The 19,716-nt window shown below is 42.0% G+C and overlaps 1 protein-coding gene across 1 annotated transcript; it reads left to right on the top strand.

Annotated features, from left to right (window-relative positions):
• The first annotated feature begins 9,078 nt into the window (after positions 1–9,078).
• LOC144502535 (tumor necrosis factor ligand superfamily member 15-like) lies at positions 9,079–17,408 on the top strand. The gene is made up of 4 exons (XM_078226610.1): positions 9,079–9,459; positions 11,370–11,400; positions 11,532–11,567; positions 14,682–17,408. The coding sequence occupies exons 1-4, from the start codon at positions 9,283–9,285 to the stop codon at positions 15,107–15,109; spliced, it is 672 nt and encodes a 223-aa protein (XP_078082736.1). The 5' UTR covers positions 9,079–9,282; the 3' UTR covers positions 15,110–17,408.
• Positions 17,409–19,716: the final 2,308 nt, after the last annotated feature.

Here is a 19,716-nt window from a genome sequence, read left to right on the forward strand (position 1 = left end):
GTTAGCTATAAATTCCATTTGCTACCTGCTGTAGCTGCATACAAGTTTTCTGCGACTCATGCATGAGACATCCAGGTCCCTCTGCACGCAAGCACCCCGAAGTCTCTCTCCATTTAAATAATAAGTTGCCTTTCTACTTTTCTGACCAAAATGGGTAACCTCACATTTATACAGGTTAAACTTCATCTGCCATATTTTGGCCCACTCACGTAACCTATACACATCCATTTGTAAATTTCTTATTTCCTCATTGAGACTTTTTATCCCACCTAAAGGATACGAAAGGACAAAACCCATTTATTTACAGCATTGCTTGTGGGTCAGGAAAAAGTGGGAGTGCTTCCTTCACGTCCAACAAGTCACTCAGCAAACTCGTGCTCCTCTAGTCACGGCTATCAGCTCTTCCCATACCATCAGAACCCATATCCCACCCTCCCCGCACCACCCTGAGTGGCATAGTGGCAAGCACTGCGGCCTCACAGCTCCAGAAACCTGAGTTCAATTCCGGCCTTGGGTGACTGTCTGTGTGGAGTTTGCACATTCTCCCCATGTCTGCGCGGGTTTCGTCCGGGTACTCTAGTTTCCTCCCACAGTACAAAGATGTGCATGTTAGGTGCATTGCCCCTCAGTGGCAAGATGTTTAGGTTAGGGGGAGTTAGCCATTACAGGGATAGGGTAGGGAAGAGGGACTGGGTAAAAAATACTGGGTCAGATTCAGTATGGACTCGATGGGCTGAATGGGCTCTTCTGCATTGTGCCCTCCACCTCCACCCTCAAAATTGAGAAGCTGCCAATTGACTCATTCCTTCCTCCACCCCCTTGTCCGCCCCAACAGGCTGCGCCTTCATGGAGCTCTCTCACTTCCCCAATGCACCTTCCTTCTCTCGTAGGTTTTGGCCTCTTGAAGATGCCTTCCTAACTGGAAGGTGTCCAACCTGTAGATCAGGTTGCTTATGAATGGGAACACTATAGTTTAAAAAAATCTATAGCTGCCCTGCAGTTAAATTCCACAAGTAACAACTTCACATCCACATCCAGGCCACTACACCCAAGTCCTACAGAGAATTTCCCTCCCAAGTTCAAATCCAGGCCAACTGTTTAGGGAGGTACCGGCAAGTTTAAAGATTTCAACCAGTTAAGAAATGGGAGGAGGGGGAAAATGCTGGATAACTCAAATTGTTTTGATGTGTTGGGAATTCGTGCCTTTACATGGAGATTCAGGCATGTCAGATATTGCAAGAGGATGAGATAGGGTGGCACAGTGGTTAGCACTACTGCCTCATAGCATCAGGGACTCAGGTTTGATTCCCGGCTTGGATCACTGTCTGCGTGGAGTCTGCACATTCTCCCCGTGTCTGCGTGGGTTTCCTCCGGGTGCTCTGGTTTCTCCCACAGTCTGAAAGATGCGCTGGTTAGGTGGATTGGTCATGCTAAATTCTCTCTCAGTGTATCCGAACAGGCACCGGAGTGTGGCGACTACGGGTTTTTTGCAGTAACTTCATTGCAGTGTTAATGTAAGCCTACTTGCGACACTAATAAATAAATAAGACAGTGGGGTGAATTTTTCCATTCCGCCCGCAATGGGAATTGGAGTGGGTGAGGGGCAGACCACAGAAAGCTTCGTGATTTTCCGGTTTTGGGGCCGTAAAATCCCACCCAGTGACTTTCAAAGGTGGAAACATAGAACTACTTTGACAGGTACATTGTACATCAGGAGATTAAAATAAACTTAAAAGATATTAAGTAATTCCAAAATCCCCAGTTACCAACAACAATGGAGATGGTGGGAAGCGGTTGGGATGCAGTCTGGGATCTATTAATCACTTTCCACAAAAGCTGGAAATGCTGAATGCATGCTGACTACTTTCAAAGGATGCAGATTATATCTGAACAGTTGCAACTGTTTTCAACAGGGGTTATTCTTGAGTGAAGATACAGTACATGCAGTCTATGTCACTCACTGCAGTACATAAAAATTGTGTTTTGGGGATAGTAAATTAAAATTGTGCGTGGATTAGTTTAATTAGTTACACGCTCCAAAAATCAATGCATCCTGAGTCACAGAATGCATACAGTTCAGAGGGAGGCCAATTAAGCCTGTACTGACAACAGTCCCACTCAGGCCTTATCCCCGTGCTATTAACCCTGCTAATCCCCAAAACATTGAGGGGCAATTTAGCATGGTCAATCCACCTAACCTGCACAGTGCAGAAGGAAGCCCATCGAGCCTGCACCAACAACAATCCCACCCAGGCTCTATCCCTGTAACCCTATGCATTTACCCTGCCAATCCCCCCTGACGCTAAGGGACAATTTAGCATGGCCAATCCACCTAACCCACACATCTTTGGAGTGTGGGAGGAAACTGGAACACCCGGAGGAAACCCATGCGGACACGGGGAGAACGTGCAGACTCCACACAGACAGACAGTCACCCAAGGCCGGATTTGAACCCGGGTCCCTGGCGCTGTGAGGCAGCAGTGTGCCACCGTGCCGCCCAAGGAAGGCTAGATTTCTGGCATTAAAAATGTATAGAAGTGGTTTCTTCCAACTTATCAGCCACTCCATTGACTCCATCTTTAAAGTCATCAGCTACATTCCTGCACAGAAGTATCATGAGGCAGCTTTAAGCTTTTAAAACATTACTTCAAAATAGTGCTTGGCGGAGCAACAATATTGCAGACCGCTGTAGAACTGCTACCATAGCTATCTCACTGCTACAAATAAATGTGAAATAAAAGACTTAATGCTTGTATAGTATTTTTTAGTTCCTCAGAACATTCCCAAGCATTATAGAGCCAATGAAGTACTAAAGCAATAAAGATAATCTGTTTCAGTGATAAAGATTGGTCAGGACACTGGGAGAACTCTCTCGCTTTTCTACAAAAAGCACCATGAAATATACATCGACCCTGGTGGAGAGTTGGGGCCTAAGTTTAACACCTCATCTGTGAGACCACACCACAGACACTGTAGCACTTCTGTGATACGACGTCTGTTTAGCTAATGAGCTCAATCCTCCATAATAGGACTTGAACCACAATGTGTAGGCAAGGGTGCTAGCATTTGAGTCACAGTTGACATCTAACATGCGTAATTACTGTGTGGGCGGCATGGTGGCACAGTGGTTAGCACTGCTGCCTCACAGCGCCAGAAACCCGGGTTCGATTCCCGGCTTGCGCGACTGTGCGAAGTCTGCATGCCCTCCCAGTGTCAGCGTGGGTTTCCTCTTGGTGCTCTGTTTTCCTCCCACAGTCCAAAAGATGTGCTGGTCAGATGCATTGGCCATGCTAAATTCTCCCTCCATGCACCTGAACAGATGCTGGAGTGTGGCGACTAGGGGATTTTCACAGCAACTTAATGGCAGTGTTAATGTAAGCCTACATGTGGCACTAATAAATAAACGTAACTAAACTGAATAAACTTAAAAGCTCTAAATATACCTATTGTACAAGCAATAGTTAAAAAATAATTTACCTTCCAGTAACAATGCATAAAAAACCCCACAAATAGACAAGAACATATCATGGACAATACCGTAGTATATAAAGCTAAAATATGAAATTAACAAAGCAGGAATAAGCTGATGAGGGAACTGCAATGTCACCACAACAAGATATTTTTCAATGTGCATGTTGCATTTTACAACGGGACACTAAAGCAAACACAGAGCAGACATATAGTCTTCACTCACTGAATGATGTTGATTTGAAGCAAATTGACACAAAATTAAGAATTTTAAGACCAAGGACTGAAAGAACAAGACCCAACGCCATGGACTTTTTAAACATACCTTTTCGGCACAAAAGATTGGAGTAATACTTTTAATTCGACAGAAACTATCCCTAAACCTCGGAAAGAAGGAATAGATGATCCAAAAGAAAATAAAAATTGAATATATCAATCAATAGGACTTCTCAAAAATCTACAGTAGTAGGATAAAACCATACGCCAGAATGGCACGGATAGATTCAACAATTTATTTACCCAGTTTGAAATGCAACTAAAAGCTGGCTCGGAGCAGGAAGCCCACCACAGCATCATTGTGAGCAATTGGAGATTTTTTTAAAAAGAAACTTTGAACACAGAATTTGGGAACTACAAATTTACTGTATCATCAAATTAAAGAACAGTGAAGAAAGCCATTTAAAAATGCTAATATCAATGAACTGAATCACATATAAATGCTGCATGAAAGGATACCCACATCCACACAGCCTTCAACCCATGGTTATACAACGGTATTACAAGCTATAAGTTTTGGGTTGAAGAAAGTGAATGTATTCCACATGTAGTGGTGAATTAATCCATTAATCACAGCCAGCCAGGCTTACTGCATCTGGTGCATCTAATGGCACACAAGGCATGACTGTCATCCGATTCCACAGAGAGTTTTTTTTTAACCTAGAAGAAGTTGCTATCCTGTGGTGGGGGTTTTATAGCTTGAGGTCGCCACTCCACACCAAGGGTGGCTGACACTCCCGCTCTTACCACCTGCCATTGGCCTGTAGTGAAAGGGTTTTGTCAGTGTGGTTGGCCGCATTATGAATGCGCCTTCCTTGGTTATCAAGGCCTGGGGTGGGACTCGAACCTGGAACTTCTGGGACGCTACCCAATCCATCACAAGGGCCCCACAGTAAGTACATCAACCATAATTGCCAAGTATGAGGCAGACGTGAAAAAAAAGGTAAGGCAAGACATAATAACCTAAAGTGTATGCATCTATCAAACATCAACAACCTAAGAGACTCAACACCAATTATCTAGGTCAGTGGTTCTCAAAGGGTGCGGCAAGAGAGGATGGCAAGTGTGGCGGGAAGATTCAAGGACAATCAAAAAAACATTTAAACATGGGTTAGATATTTTTCCCAAGTGAGAGCAAGAGCATCAAGTGATGCTGAGGACGATGTCCCATGATCATATTATAAAATAGTTGTGTTCTATGTTATGAATCAAGCACTGCTAGGAGTTGTTTCTTGTTTGTTTTTGAATGTATCCCTTATCAATAAAAAATTCGGTGTGGCGCGAGCAAATTTTTATTCCGAAAGTGCTACCCAGTGAAAAAAGTTTGGGAACCACTGACCTAGACATTAATAACACACCTCAGGAGAGATCTGCATCACGAGTTGCAAACTCCAGGAATTGATAACATAGCCACCAATTATCGAGACACTTGAACATAAGCGATGCCAGTCTCAAAAGTACAATGAGCACAAATGTTCCATTTTTATATCTTCGAATAGATATCAAAACTTCAAAAGGTGCAGGAGGCAGTGGGCTGAAAATAGTAAAGCTAAAACAAAAAGTAACAAAAAAGAACACATAGATGCCTTTTCCAGGGACAACCTAAAGCAGATATTTAATCATAGCAATCACCACCCACCCAGACTGCACAATCTACAGACATCAGTACACCGTCACAAACTGTGGCAATCGAAAGCAGACATAAACAAACGTAACTGGTGCATCCTTGCAAATATGACACCTTTAATGTTGACAATCAGATCAATTAAGTCAGACAAGTACCAATGCTGATGCTATCTTCTTATTTGCCATTTCAGGTGATGTACATTTAATGTCAATTGAATTGCAAATCGCTGTTGTTCCTGCAGAACTAAAGACAACCCCTCCCCGATAAGCAATTGCTGCCAGGGATATCGAAAGTTATATTCAATTTTACAGAAAAAATGTATTAAATTCGACAAATACTTCCAGTTGCTATGAAGAAAATTTTCCTGATTCTTTTCAAAAAAATATATTTCAACTAACATTGTATATGTAGCGAGTAAAAGTACATATGGTTGTACATAAGAGAACATTTCCAACGTCAAAATACACACAGCGTTATTATTCTCATGAACACAACCTTACTTCCTGAGTAAATCTTCAACCATTCAAATCCAATCTGATTACGTCTAATATAAATCAGAAGTATGCTTCTGCTTGCTTTCAGTTTAGAGTTTTAATTTCAGTTTCTCCAGACCACTTCACCGGCCGGTCTGCCGCTTATTTCACTTCATATTCAGCATTCGCCTCTTGGAAACCCGAGGACTGAACATAAACGAGACGCTTCTCCCGAATCACAAAGCATGTGTGACTGACCACCTGCTTACTATCTGTGCGTTTGGGCAAATGCTGCAAGCGATCGGTTTGCAAACGTACACGCTGCATATTAAAAGTATCATATTGCCTTGACTGTGCATTAGCCCAGAAAAGGATTAAGCTAATGCCAAAGTTATTTCCAGAAGTTTATGTAATACTGAAATGGGTATTACATGTATCTCGGTTGTACTGAAGCACCTCGGAGTGTAACTTTTTCTATGTAGCAAAGCCGTAAAATAAATTTGCAACATCTGTGGACCATTGTAAAATGTCTGAAACATTTCCTTTACTGTACTGAAGCATCTCAGAATGTTACTTGATGTACGTAACTTCATTGTGTGATGGTCATTTTGGAACGTTTGTAATGTTCTCACAGATTTATGAATAAGGTATATTTTTTAATTCAGAAGCTTAAATATACTGAAATGGATTGATTCTTAAATGACATTATATAACCTGAGGTAGGGCGTGCATGAGGAATGGTTTATCGGTGAAGCAGGGTTCATCCCACAATAAGCAACTTTGCGTTGGTGGAATCATACCAGATAAACAATCGCTGTCTAATCAAAGTGCTTGCTGAATATAAAGAAAATGTTAACATTAGACCTCAAACGGCATGGTACAAGTTCCGTGATTTAATCTGGAAATACTCAACACACCACAAATCGAAGGGCATTATTTGAAACAACATTATTTGAATATTTACAAACACACACACAAGGGTTGTTAGTCCAAAAAATACAACCAGAAAGTGCTGAGTCAGTCGCCAACTCTAGAAAGAGATTGACAAATTAAGGTGTGGATTTAATCCTTTATCAAAATTGAGGACTGAAGGGCAAGAAAGAAATTTAGGTATGTTTGAATATATGTGGAATGGTCAAGTGAATTACCAATCATAGGAAGGGAGTTAATCTGTCAACTGTTTATGGAGACCATTTAGCTAACAAAATCAGTGCGGACGTATATAAAACTAAGAAAAGAATGCATAAATATTTTATCTTAGGTGTGCTGCATTTGCAGTGCTTCATTTGCAGGGCTTCATCTGTTTACCTCATTTTAATTTTTGCCGTACCCATGTCTTGTCACCTTCTTAAATATCTGCACATTATTTTGCCTGCTTTAAGTCTTCCTGATGTGGAGATGCCGGCGTTGGACTGGGGTAAACACAGTAAGAGTTTTAACAACACCAGGTTAAAGTCCAACAGGTTTATTTGGTAGCAAATGCCATTAGCTTTCAGAGCGCTGCTCCTTCGTCAGATGGAGTGGAAATCTGCTCTCAAACTCTTACTTAAGTCTTCCTGTCAGCTCACTAACAAAATCAGTCAAAGTTATGTGCAGTACTGGCAACAAGATTGAGCATGTGCAACAACTTTCTACAATTTGTCCGACAATGTTGTTAACCACAAACTTTTGTCTCCCTTTTGAATCATCTTGCAACAATCCAAAAGGACAGATCTATTTTTTAAAAAACCAATACCATTCTCAGCACAGCCACTGTGAGCTGTGCAAGTGACTTCCTATTTAAGTCATTCCTTTCCCCTTATTACTCATCTAACATTGCGCTGTTCATTGAATCACAGAACCCAGGAGACCATTTAGCCCAAAGGACGCAATTCAATCTTTGAAAGCAGCACCTATTTAATCCTATGCCCGATTTCCCCCCCTGCGGTTCTACACTATTTCCCCTTTTCAAAGATTTATCCAATTCCCCTTTGAGAATTATAGAACCTCTTTCCACCACACTTTCTCAATCACAGAATTTTTATGGCGCAGAAGGAGGCCCTTTGGTCCATCGTGTTTTGCGCCAGCTCTCCAAGCGAGCATCATGGTTTAGTGCCATTTCAATGCTTTTCCCTGTACCCCTGCACATTGTTTCTACTCAAGTAATCATCCAATGCCTTCTTGAATGGGATTGAACCTGCTTTCACCACACCTCCAGACCCCAGCTGCTCATCATGTGAGGTGTTTTTCAGGTCACACCAGATCAGCGTAACGAGCTGTACAAAAGAAAATTCTTCAATTCTCCCTCCTGTCTTTTTTCCCCAACTGTTGTAAATCTGAACACTGATCCTCCTGCCAAGAAGAACTATTTACTCAAAATCCCCTTTTATCGTTCGGAGTACCTTTGTGAAATCTCCCTTCGAGGGGAGATCCAACTTTCTAACACAGAAAATACTGGAAAAACTCAGCAGGTCTGGCAGCATCTGTGGAGAGAGAATAGAGCGAATGTTTTGAGTCTGGATGACCCTTGGTCAGAGCTCACTAAAATTGGCTTGGTGAGGCCAGAGCCAGAGCCAAGTGAGGCCTGGGGAATCTGTGCTTTGGCTTCTGAATCATAGAATCCCTACAGTGCAGAAAGAGGCCATTTGGTCCATCAAGCCTGCACCCAAAACAGTCCCACCCAGGCCCTATCCCCGTAACTTCCAATCTCCCTGACACTAAGGGGCAAATTAGCATGGTCAATCCACCTAACCTGCACATCTTTGGAGGATGTGAGGAAACCGGAGCACCCGGGGAAAACCCATGCAGACACGGGGAGAACGTGCAGACTCCACACAGATAGTGACCCAAGGTTGGAATGGAACCAGGGTCCCTGGCGCTGTGAGGCAGCAGTGCGAACCACTGTGCTGGAATAAATTTTTAAAAAACTTACCATGAAATTACAGGGAATCAGAAACAAGAGAACTATTTTGAAGATACATTTCTAATCCAGGTGGAAATATAAATAATAAACCCCTTTGAGTGAAATCCCCCTCACTCGCTACTCTTTCTAGTACAGCATAAAGAGGGCCATGTGGGTGTTTGAAAAAAATTTTTTTTGATGTGAAGGCAACACTTTCACTCTTGTGTGTGCTTGTTAGTTCCAAACTGGCCGCTGCTGTGTTTTGCAAATCCGAGTGAGGTTTTGATATCTCGATGAAAAAGGTTCCTTGTGCTGGGACTTTCCAGTTTTCACTTGGGGGGGGGGAGGGGGGGGGCAGTTAAAAATACAACATTTAAAAACACACACATACAGCTTGCTCTGAGTTTCGTATCGTAGGCGGCATTCCCTGCACGGATTCCCACGTCACAGTTCCTTAGGAAAGCTGCAGTTTATATGTCGGGGGGAAAGCTGAGGGCGAGACATTCAAATCGCCAGCTCTCTCGAGTGTGCGGCCGTGGCACTCCCTCTCAGCAGCGATGGATGTACAGGGCGACCACTCGGTGGCTATGATGGGGGGACAGGCGGACGTGCTGCGGCTACAGGATTCACGCTGGAAACGCACCCGCTTGCTGCTCGCCTGCTGCTGTTCCTGCTGCTTTCTCCTGGCTGCACTCAGCGTTTACCTGCTTCTCCAACACCTCCCGGCCCAGAAGGTAAGACTGACCCTCACCATCTTCCTCAACCGAGGCTTTCTGAACCCAAGTGAACGCGGAAGTTCGACATTTGATCGTGAATGCGTGTAGTTTGACACTGGTTTCACTTCGAAGTTTACCATTGCCAAATTTGAAGTGTTGACATTATGCATGTCAAACTCGACATTGAATCTGAATTTTCTCTGACTTCCAATTGATGCAAACTTTCAGTTTGACATCATACATGTTAAGTTTGACAGCAATTGTAATTCAAGGAAAATTTAGAATCAGTGTCGAGTTTAACATCGATAATGTCAACATTTCAAATGAATTACAATTAATGATATATGAGGAGAGATTGACTTGGTTAGGATTGTTTTCACTGGAGTTCAGACGAATGAGAGGGGATCCCATAGAGACTTATAAAATTCTAACAGGACTAGACAAGGTGGTTGCAGAGAGGATATTCCCAATGGTGGGAAGTCCAGATGAGGAGATGCCGGCGTTGGACTGGGGTAAACACAGTAACAGATTTAACAACACCAGGCTAAAGTCCAACAGGTTTATAAATAAACCTGTTATGTCATTATAAATAAACCTGTTGGACTTTAACCTGGTGTTGTTAAATCTGTTACTGGGAAGTCCAGATCCAGGGGTCACAGTCTGAGGATTCATTTAGGACGGAGGTGAGGAGACATTTCTTCACCCAAAGAGTGGTGAGCCTGTGGAATTCATTACCACAGGAAGTAGTTGATGTCAAAACATTGAATGTATTCAAGAGGCAGCTGAATGTAGCACTTGGGGCAAATGGGATCAAAGGTTATGGGGAGAAAGCAGGATTAGGCTATAGAGTTGGATGATCAGCTATGATTGTGATGAGTGGCAGAGCTGCCTCGAAGGGCCAAATGGCCTCCTCCTGCTCCTATCTTCTATGTTTATGTTTCTATGTTTAACATGTATAATGTCAAACTTAAAATCTGCAACAATTGTAATTCAGAGAAAATTTAGAATCAATGTCCTGCTTAACTCCGTGGCATAGTAGTATTGTCACTGGGCTAGTGATCCAGAAATCCATTTGACATTATACATGTTAAACTTGACACTGATTCTAAATTTTCTCAGAATTACAATTGATGCAAATTTGAAGTGTTGACACTATACATGTTAAGCTTGACATTAATTCTAACTTTTCCCTGAATTATAATTGATAAACTAAACACGTGCAATGTCAAACTAAAGTTTGCAGCAATTGTAATTCAGGAAAAAATTAGAGTCAATGTCAAACTTAAAATTTGCCATTTAAGTTTGACATTGGTTCTGAATTACAATTAATGTCAAACTTCAATGTTTAACATGGCAAAGTTTAAGTTTGACATTATACGTTTTAACAAAAACAGAAAATGCTGGAAAATCTCAACAGGTCTGACAGCATCTGTGGAGAGAGAATAGAGCCAACGTTTCGGGTCTGCATAACCCTTCGTCAGAGCTTTGTCTGCAGCTTCGTCAGCAGCTCTGACCAAAGGTCATCCTGACTCGAAACGTTGGCTCTATTCTCTCTCCACAGATGCTGTCAGACCGGTTGAGATTTTCCAACATTTTCTGTTTTAGTTTCAGATTCCAGCATCTGCAGTAATTTGCTTTTATCTTATTATTATACATTTTAAGTTTGACATTGATTCTAAAATTTCCCTTAAGTTTGACATTAATTGCAAATATCTTAAATTTGACATTGGTTGTAATTCAAGGTTTGACATGATAAATTCTAAGTTTGCCAACAATTGTGACATTGCGTTATGATTGACATTGTAATTTTATCTTGGTTTGGCATTAAAGTTAAAGTAGAACCCAAGACAAAGATGTCCAGCATCGAATGTGTTACTTGTTTAATTAATGCGTGTACTCCATAATAAACACACTTCTTTTATTTTCAGAGTGAAACACCGATTGGGCCTGAAAAGTTTCGTAAGTATTCTTTAAACAAACTTGCATCCTTCAAAAAAATATGAAATTCTGATTCGTTCTGCATTTTGATTGTCAAATTAAGAAATGTTCCTTAATGTTAACAAAACTTTAACTTTTTTTCCCCTCCCCAGAACAACTTGTTGACAAACCAAGGGCACATCTGACAGGTAAGAGATGTTGTTTTCATTTACATCAAGCTAATCATTGCGGTTTTCAAAAAAATACTTCCTCAAAATATTAACTTTTAAAAAGATTACAATTGAAGTTTAAAACAGCAAGTTTGCTCTGTCCGATCAGTAGAATAACTCCTGTATTGCCTTGGCTTCTAACTTTCATTTAAACCTTGTAGACTTCTCACCATTTCATCATGCACAGGCAGATGTAACCAGTTGATTGATATAAATTCATTCAAAGACAGTTAGAAAAAAATAAATCTATAACAATGCGATCATTATTAAATTGTATCATTGAATCCTAGAATCTCTACAGTGCAGAAGAGGCTATTTGGCCCATTGAGCCTGCACCAACTCTCTGACAGAGTATCTTACCTGGGCCCTCTCTCCTGCCTTACCCTGTAGAACTACACATTTACCATGGCTAATCCATCTAATCTCCACAAACGGTGGCACAGTGGTTAGCACTGCTGCCTCACAGCACCAGAGATCCAGGTTCAATTCCTGACTTGGGTTACTGTGCGGAGTCTGCACGTTCTCCCTGTGCCTGCATGGGCTTCCTCCGGGTGCACCGGTTTCCTCCCACAGTCCGAAAGATGTGCTAGTTAGGTGGATTGGCCATGCTAAATTCTCCCTCAGTATACCCGAACAGGCGCCGGAGTGTGGCGCCTCGGGGATTTTCACAGTAACTTCATTGCAATGTTAATGTAAGCTTACTTGTGACATTAATAAATAAACTTTAACATCTTGGGATACTAAGGGGAAATTTAGCATGGCCAATCCATCTAACCTGCACATCTTTGGACTGTGGGAAGAAATTGGAGTATGCGAAGAAAACCCACGCAGACATGAGGAGAACATGTCACCCGAGGTCAGAATTGAACCCAGGTCCCTGGAGCTGCGAGGCAGCAGTGCTAACCACTGCGCCACCGTGCTGCCAAATTGTATTCTAAATAGTAAGATACAGGAATCAATTCTAGTATTTTCAGGTCTATGGTGATATGTATGTGCTCCAGTGTAGTCAAAACTACTGAGGCCTACATTCTACTGAAAGTCTGCACAGAATAGAATCACAGAATCATAGAATCTTCAGAGTGCAAGAGAAGGCCTATTGGCCTTGCTTAAAACTTCCGTCGGACAATATCACATTCTGATCGTCATGAATGTTTTAGAAAATACGCCTTAGCCCAAAATTATTAACTTCACATCACCTAGATTGTTAGACTGTGTGGTGCATGCTTGGACCAGTTTCTGCACGAAATGTTTGGCTGGCCAACAGCTTCCCGAGTGGTTAAGTCTTCTGTTAACAGTTCCCTTTTTTCATAGTTTACCAGTATTTGCCCTGAGGTTTTGTTCACGGGTCATGGATGTTGTTTTCATTGTTCCAGGCATACTAATTCATTTCTAATAAATACAAAGGCAGGTCATTTCAACAATCGGTGCAATAACTCAAAAATATCCAGCAGGAATGTGTTACTGCGTTGTGTTTCACACAAAGAAAATGTCATGTTCCCACAATCACAAATTGGAAAGTGCTAAGACACATTCACTGTTGTAATACTTGAGTCACATTCCTTCCTGAGAGTGACAGTGTTGCTAGAGGATACTTCCTGTGAGTTGATTTCATCACTGTATTAGCATGAAGGGATTTACAAAAGGCTGCTCAAGTTTCATTCATTTTGACGGGTTCAAATGCGAAAGCTAATGTTTAGATCTTAAAATTAGATAGCTGTCATAGATAATAGTTACAAATGCCAACCAATGCGACTGTGTCATATTCATGTAAAAAGTAGGTTTTGTGCTTTTTAATCTTTAGATAGTTAAGTGTTAATCAGCAACTATAATCCTGTGAAACAGGCCAGATGTTTATTTATGGCTTCTTGGCTCGGCCTTTTGGCTGGGATCAAGTGTGGTGTGGATTGGATGCTGCACTTGGTTGAGATCATTGGGTTGCATTTAAGCTTCATATGTTTCATATGAAGCAATTTTTAAAAGCAGTATCTCGGCTTTTTGGCCAAGATGCAAATGAGATCAAGCCTTGGAGGAGGAATTGCTTTCCCTCCTCCAATCAGCTTGGCTCATGTAGATCAGGCCCAGGACAGGGTAAATGGTCGCTTGCCCTGCCTTGCCAGCCTGGATCGGAAATGTCTCAACTTGTTGAGACTCTGAATTGGACTTGATTTGATTGAATTGGAAAAGTATTAAAAAAAAATTTATGGATTCTTGGCTAAGATCAAGTGTAATGTCAACATGCTGTACTTGGTTGAAGTCATATGGTTACATTGTGGCTTCATTTGAAGCAATTTTTTAAGGTGGCATCTTGGCCTTTTGGCTAAGATGCAAATGAGGTCAAGCCTTGGAGGAGAGGTGCCTACTCCAATCAGCTTGGATCATGTGGATCAAGCCTGAGACAGGAGGTGAGAGCCCTGTCTGGATTGGGAGTATCTTACTTGCTGAGACTCTGAATTGGACTTTGGATTGGATTGGATATATAAACAACAAAAAAATTTACTGTCACAAATAGGCTTGCATTACCGCTTTAAGCTACTGTGAAAATCCCCTTGTCTAAGACTTACGATCATTGGTTTCTTCAAAATATTATGAGGAGAGACTGAGCAGATTGGGTTTGTATTCGTTGGAATTTAGAAGGCTGAGGGGGGATCTTATAGAGATCTATAAGATAATGAAGGGCCTGGATAGGGTAGAGACGGAGAGATTCTTTCCACTTAGAAAGGAAACTAGAACTAGAGGGCACAGCCTCAAAATAAAGGGGGGTCAGTTTAGGACAGAGTTGAGGAGGAACTTCTTCTCTCAGAGGGTGGTGAATCTCTGGAATTCTCTGCCCACTGAAGTGGTGGAGGCTACCTCGTTGAATATGTTTCAATCACAGATAGATGGATTCCTGATCGGTAAGGGAATTAGGGGTTATAGGGATCAGGCGGGTAAGTGGAACTGATCCACTTCAGATCAGCCATGATCTTATTGAATGGCGGGGCAGGCTCGAGGGGCTAGATGGCCTACTCCTGCTCCTATTTCTTATGTTCTTAAAATATTGTTTCATGTAAACAGGAAAGCTTTAAATCGCCAGCTTTTTATTTTTAATTTCAGCCAAAGTGACTTCCTCTGATAAGATTGACGGTGAATACTACGCTCTCCAGTGGGAAGACAAGAATGGACTTGCGTTTACGAAGGGCAAACTGAATTACCAGGACCGAGCACTTACTATTCCAAAAAATGGGGATTATTTTGTCTACTCCCAGGTCTCATTTAGAGGCTATACACGAAACACGGTTGAAAATAACACTCATATCATTCATATGATTACTAAATTGACTCCAAGTTACCCTGAACCCATTAAGCTACTGAGTTCCATGAGATCTATAGATGGAGAGAAAAGCCCATGGCACATGGCTATCTATTTGGGGGCAATATTTCACCTGGAACAGAACGATAGGATCATTGTAAATGTCAGTAGTGTGAAGCAGGTGGACTTTACCCTGAGCCATAAGAATTATTTTGGTGCATTTTTATTATGATCAGTTAAATTGTAAGTGCTTTTTCATTGATTCGGGGAGTTAAATAGAGAGCTGTAGGGCTACAAATGACACCTTACTTGAAATTCTACCTAACCCATCCAATTAAGATGTCTGGGTTGTGGCTGACCAGCACAAATTCTCGCAGCAGGAATCTTCAGTTGTTGGACTTTTTAAAATGTTATATAGGCACAAAGTCAACTTGCAAATTGGGAGATACAATGAAGGTTCAGGTCAATCAATACCATGTCAGATTGAACCTCGCCATTTGAACTGAATAAATTGGCCCTTCTGATGCATTGTGGAAAAGTGAGAGACCAAGGAATCCAACACTGGGATACTGGACCAGCTGCACTTAAAAATGTGCAGTCTTGAACATTTGACTGCCAGGAAATGGCAATGAGGACAGTGCAAAACAGTTTTCTTTTAATTTGTTCATGGAATGCGGGCATTGTTGGCCAGGCCTGTATTTATTGACCATCCTCAATTGCCCTTGTTCTGAGTCAAAACACATTGCTGTGGGTCTGGAGTCACATGTAGGCCAGACCAGGCATGGCAGGTTTCCTTCCCTAAAGGACATTAGTGAACCGGATGTGTTCATTATGTTTCATGGTCATCATTAGACTTTTTAATTCCAGATTTTAATTGAATTCAAATTTCACCATCTGTGTGGTGGGATTTGAACACGGGTCCCCAGTGATACTGCCATTATGTCACCGTCTCCCCCAAGAACACAACAAAAGCACAGAAGAATGAATGAAGAGGCTGTGGTGTTCTGCCTGAGTTATTATGGCACTAATATATGAGTTTGACACCCCTCTTTTGGACCATTTGGTTCATAGAATTCTACAGTGCAGAAGGTGGCCATTCAGCCCATCGAATCTGCACCGGCTCTCTGACAAAGCATCTTACCCAGGCCCTATCCTCGTAGCCCCACTTATTTACCCTGCTAATCCCCCTACATATACTGGGACACTAAGGAGAAAATTAGAAAGCCAATCAACCTAACCTGCACATCTTTGGACTGTGGGAGGAAACCGGGGCACCCGGAGGAAACCCACCCAGACACGAGGAGAACATGCAAACTCCACGCAGTCATCCAGGCTGAATTAAACTCAGCCTTCCACTGTTAACAACTGGAAAGAACCTCTCCCCCCATCCCGCACTTACATTAACAACATTTAAGCCCAGACTTCAAATGCAGTAAGAAATGACACTAAAATACCGCAAAAAGCTGTGAATATTAAGTCAACAGAACAGATCGAACAGAGTTAGTTCTAAGTTTTGTTGCATTACTCTGTGTTTTTCTTGATGCAAAGCAACGCCTGCAGACAAATGCATATTTTAAATTCAAGACCTCAAATTTTGACGTGAATTGTGTTGCTATGTAGTAGACAATTTTCATATATATTATTTATACCCTCAAATGCCGATAACTAAATAAAATGACATACACCACTCAAAGAATGTGGAACTTAGAGCTAAGTACATCATACCTAGTAAGAAATGTCTGTGAAATTATTAGCTGTAGTCATATGTACAAGTTAAGAGAAATGCATGCACGTACAAGACCAACAATGTTCAGCAGTCACTTAATTTGCTACAAAGCTTATCCATCAGCTTATTCCTCAGTATGATCTGTATCTAAGCTAAGATTTTATATATATTTGTTTTATATTAAAACCTACCTTATTTGTTGACATATTTTACATATTGTAGATCATGTCATATACCTATCAGGTATTGTGGAAATTCTTTGGAATCGTGACCATTTATCTTACAGAATCTTTATCAAGATTCCTTAACTAGTTTGTCGGATGTATATTCATTCCAATAGCACTAATTTCAAACATATGTTCTCATGGTTCATGGAATTTAACGAACAATTCATCGTACTATACACGTCGGGAAGATCCCATATTTGACAACGTAACCCAGCTTCCGCGGCCGCAGTGGGGCAGGTCGAGGAGAGTTCAGCCCAGCCTCCTGCTTCTGGTGCTCTGCGGTGACCCCAGTTAGAAATGCACACAGTGTGAACGTTGGATATGAAAGAGCTCGCACAGTTAAATAGCCTGTCAACTCGCACATGAATAATTGTAAATTGGGTGAGGAGGGTGCCGCCAATGGAATTGTAATCTAATCAGAATCAATGTTTTGAGAGGATGGGAAAAGTTGTGAGAAAAATTAAATACATTTATATTTTTACATTGCATTTAATACTATGCAGTACTATGATTGTTGAAATTGTGATTTAATATCCATGTAAGAAAATTAATGTTTAATAAAGGCTGAAGTTAAGGACATTTTGTGAACATTCATTTTTCCTTGCTTGAAAAGCCCATATTTATTTTGTTTCAGTATTTTTAGTGGAAAGGTAAATGTGATGTGAAATCAGGAGGGATCATTAATTTTGCTAGTACTCAACCCCTGCTCTGCAAGTCTGCTGTCAACAACTGGTACTTATACAGTGCCTTTAATGTCACAAAGCGTTCCAAGATGCTTCACAGTAAAGTATAAATTAGTTTTTTAAAATTCATTCATGGGACATGGGCATCACTGGCTGGCCAGCATTTATTGCCCATCCCCTAGTTGCCCTTGGAGGCAGTTGAGAGTCAATGTCATTGCTGTGGCTCTGGAGTCACATGTAGGCCAGACCAGGTAAGGACAGTAGATTTCTTTTCCTAAAGGGCATTAGTGAAACAGATGGGATTTCCCGACAGTCAACAATGGGGTTTTGTGGTCATCATTAGATTCTTAATTCCAGATTTTTAAAAAATTGAATTCAAATTCCACCATCTGCCGTGGCAGGATTTGAACCTGGGCCCCCAGAGCATTAGCTGAGTTGCTAGATTAATAGCCCAGTGATAATACCATTAGGCCATTGCCTCCCCGTAGAGCTACATAAAATATTAAGATGGATGCCCAAACGTTTGATCAAAAGAAATCGCTTTTAAGGAGTGAATGAAAGGAAGAGATGTAGTGAGGTAGAAGGGTTTAAGAAGGTCAGAGTCCAGGCAGATGAAGGCATGGTCACCAACGGTGGAGAGATTAAAATCAGGAATGCTCAAGAGGCCAGAATCAGAGGAGCACAGAAACCTTGAAGCATTGTGGGGCTACAGTAGTTTACAAAGACAAGAACTTAAAAAATAATCAAAGGTCAACTAAGACAGGGTTAATGGAGCCTCCTGCGATTTAGGGGCATGGATAGTGAGCCCTTAAATGACCTCAGGTTTACTGCTGGTAGAACATGGGAGATTGGCCAGGTGTGTAATGGACTATTCAAATACAGACCTATAAAAAAAAACACCCTCGACTCCTCCATCTGCGAATACTACCACCCTAACTCTAACCTGTCCGACCTCTCCAACTTACCTGAATGTGCTGTTGTCTCTCAAATAAATGTCCACCTTTCCCAGAAAAACCACCTTCTAATCCCTCAAGTTGGACATTGATGCCTGCCACTCAAGAACAAAGAACAGTACAGCACAGGAAACAGGCCCATCGCCCCTCCAAGCCTGTGCCGCTCATTGGTCCAACTAGACCATTCGTTTGTATCCCTCCATTCCCAGACTGCTCATGTGACTATCCAGGTAAGTCTTAAACGATGCCAGCGTGACTGCCTCCACCACCCTACTTGGCAGCGCATTCCAGGCCCCCACCACTCTCTGTGTAAAAAACATCCCTCTGATATCTGAGTTATACCTCGCCCCTTTCACCTTGAGCCCGTGATCCCTCGTGATCGTCACCTCCGACCTGGGAAAAAGCTTCCCATTGTTCACCCTATCTATACCCTTCATCATTTTGTACACCTCTATTAGGTCTCCCCTCATTCTCCGTCTTTCCAGGGAGAACAAGCCCAGTTTACCCAATCTCTTCTCATAGCTAAGACCCTCCATAACCAGGCAACATCCTGGTAAACCTTCTCTGCACTCTCTCTAAAGCCTCCACGCCCTTCTGGTAGTGCGGCGACCAGAACAGGACGCAGTACTCCAAATGCGGCCTAACCAGCGTTCTATACAGCTGCAACATCAGACTCCACCTTTTATACTCTATATCCAGTCCTGTAAAGGCAAGCATTCTTCACCACCTTCTCCACCTGTGCTGCCACCTTCAAGGATTTCTGGACTTGCACACCGAGGTCCCTCTGTGTTTCTATACTCGTGATGGCTCTGCCATTTATTGTATAACTCCCCCCTACATTAGTTCTTCCAAAATGCATCACTTCGCATTTATCTGGATTAAATTCCATCTGCCATTTCTCCGCCCAATTTTCCAGCCTATCTATATCCTGCTGTATTGTCCGACAATGTTCATCGCTATCCGCAAGTCCAGCTATCTTCGTGTCATCTGCAAACTTGCTGATAACACCAGTTACACCTTCTTCCAAATCATTTATATATATCACAAATAGCAGAGGTCCCAGTACAGAGCCCTGCGGAACACCACTGCTCACAGAGCTTCAGACAGAAAAAGACCCTTCGACTGTCACCCTCTGTCTCCTGTGGCCAAGCCAGTTTTCTACCCATCTAGCCACCTCTCCTGTATCCCATGAGCCTTAACCTTCTTAACCAACCTGCCATGAGGGACTTTGTCAAATGCCTTACTGAAAT

The sequence above is a fragment of the Mustelus asterias genome, chromosome 13, assembly GCF_964213995.1.
Source record: "Mustelus asterias chromosome 13, sMusAst1.hap1.1, whole genome shotgun sequence".
Taxonomy (NCBI): Eukaryota; Metazoa; Chordata; class Chondrichthyes; order Carcharhiniformes; family Triakidae; genus Mustelus; species Mustelus asterias.

Excerpts from the sequence above, each read along its gene's own strand:
- LOC144502535 (XM_078226610.1), top strand. The coding sequence starts at position 9,283 with ATGGATGTACAGGGCGACCACTCGGTGGCTATGATGGGGGGACAGGCG. Across the intron at positions 11,401-11,531 it reads GATTGGGCCTGAAAAGTTTC|AACAACTTGTTGACAAACCA; the intron begins GTAAGTATTCTT and ends TCCCCTCCCCAG. Across the intron at positions 11,568-14,681 it reads ACCAAGGGCACATCTGACAG|CCAAAGTGACTTCCTCTGAT; the intron begins GTAAGAGATGTT and ends TTTTAATTTCAG.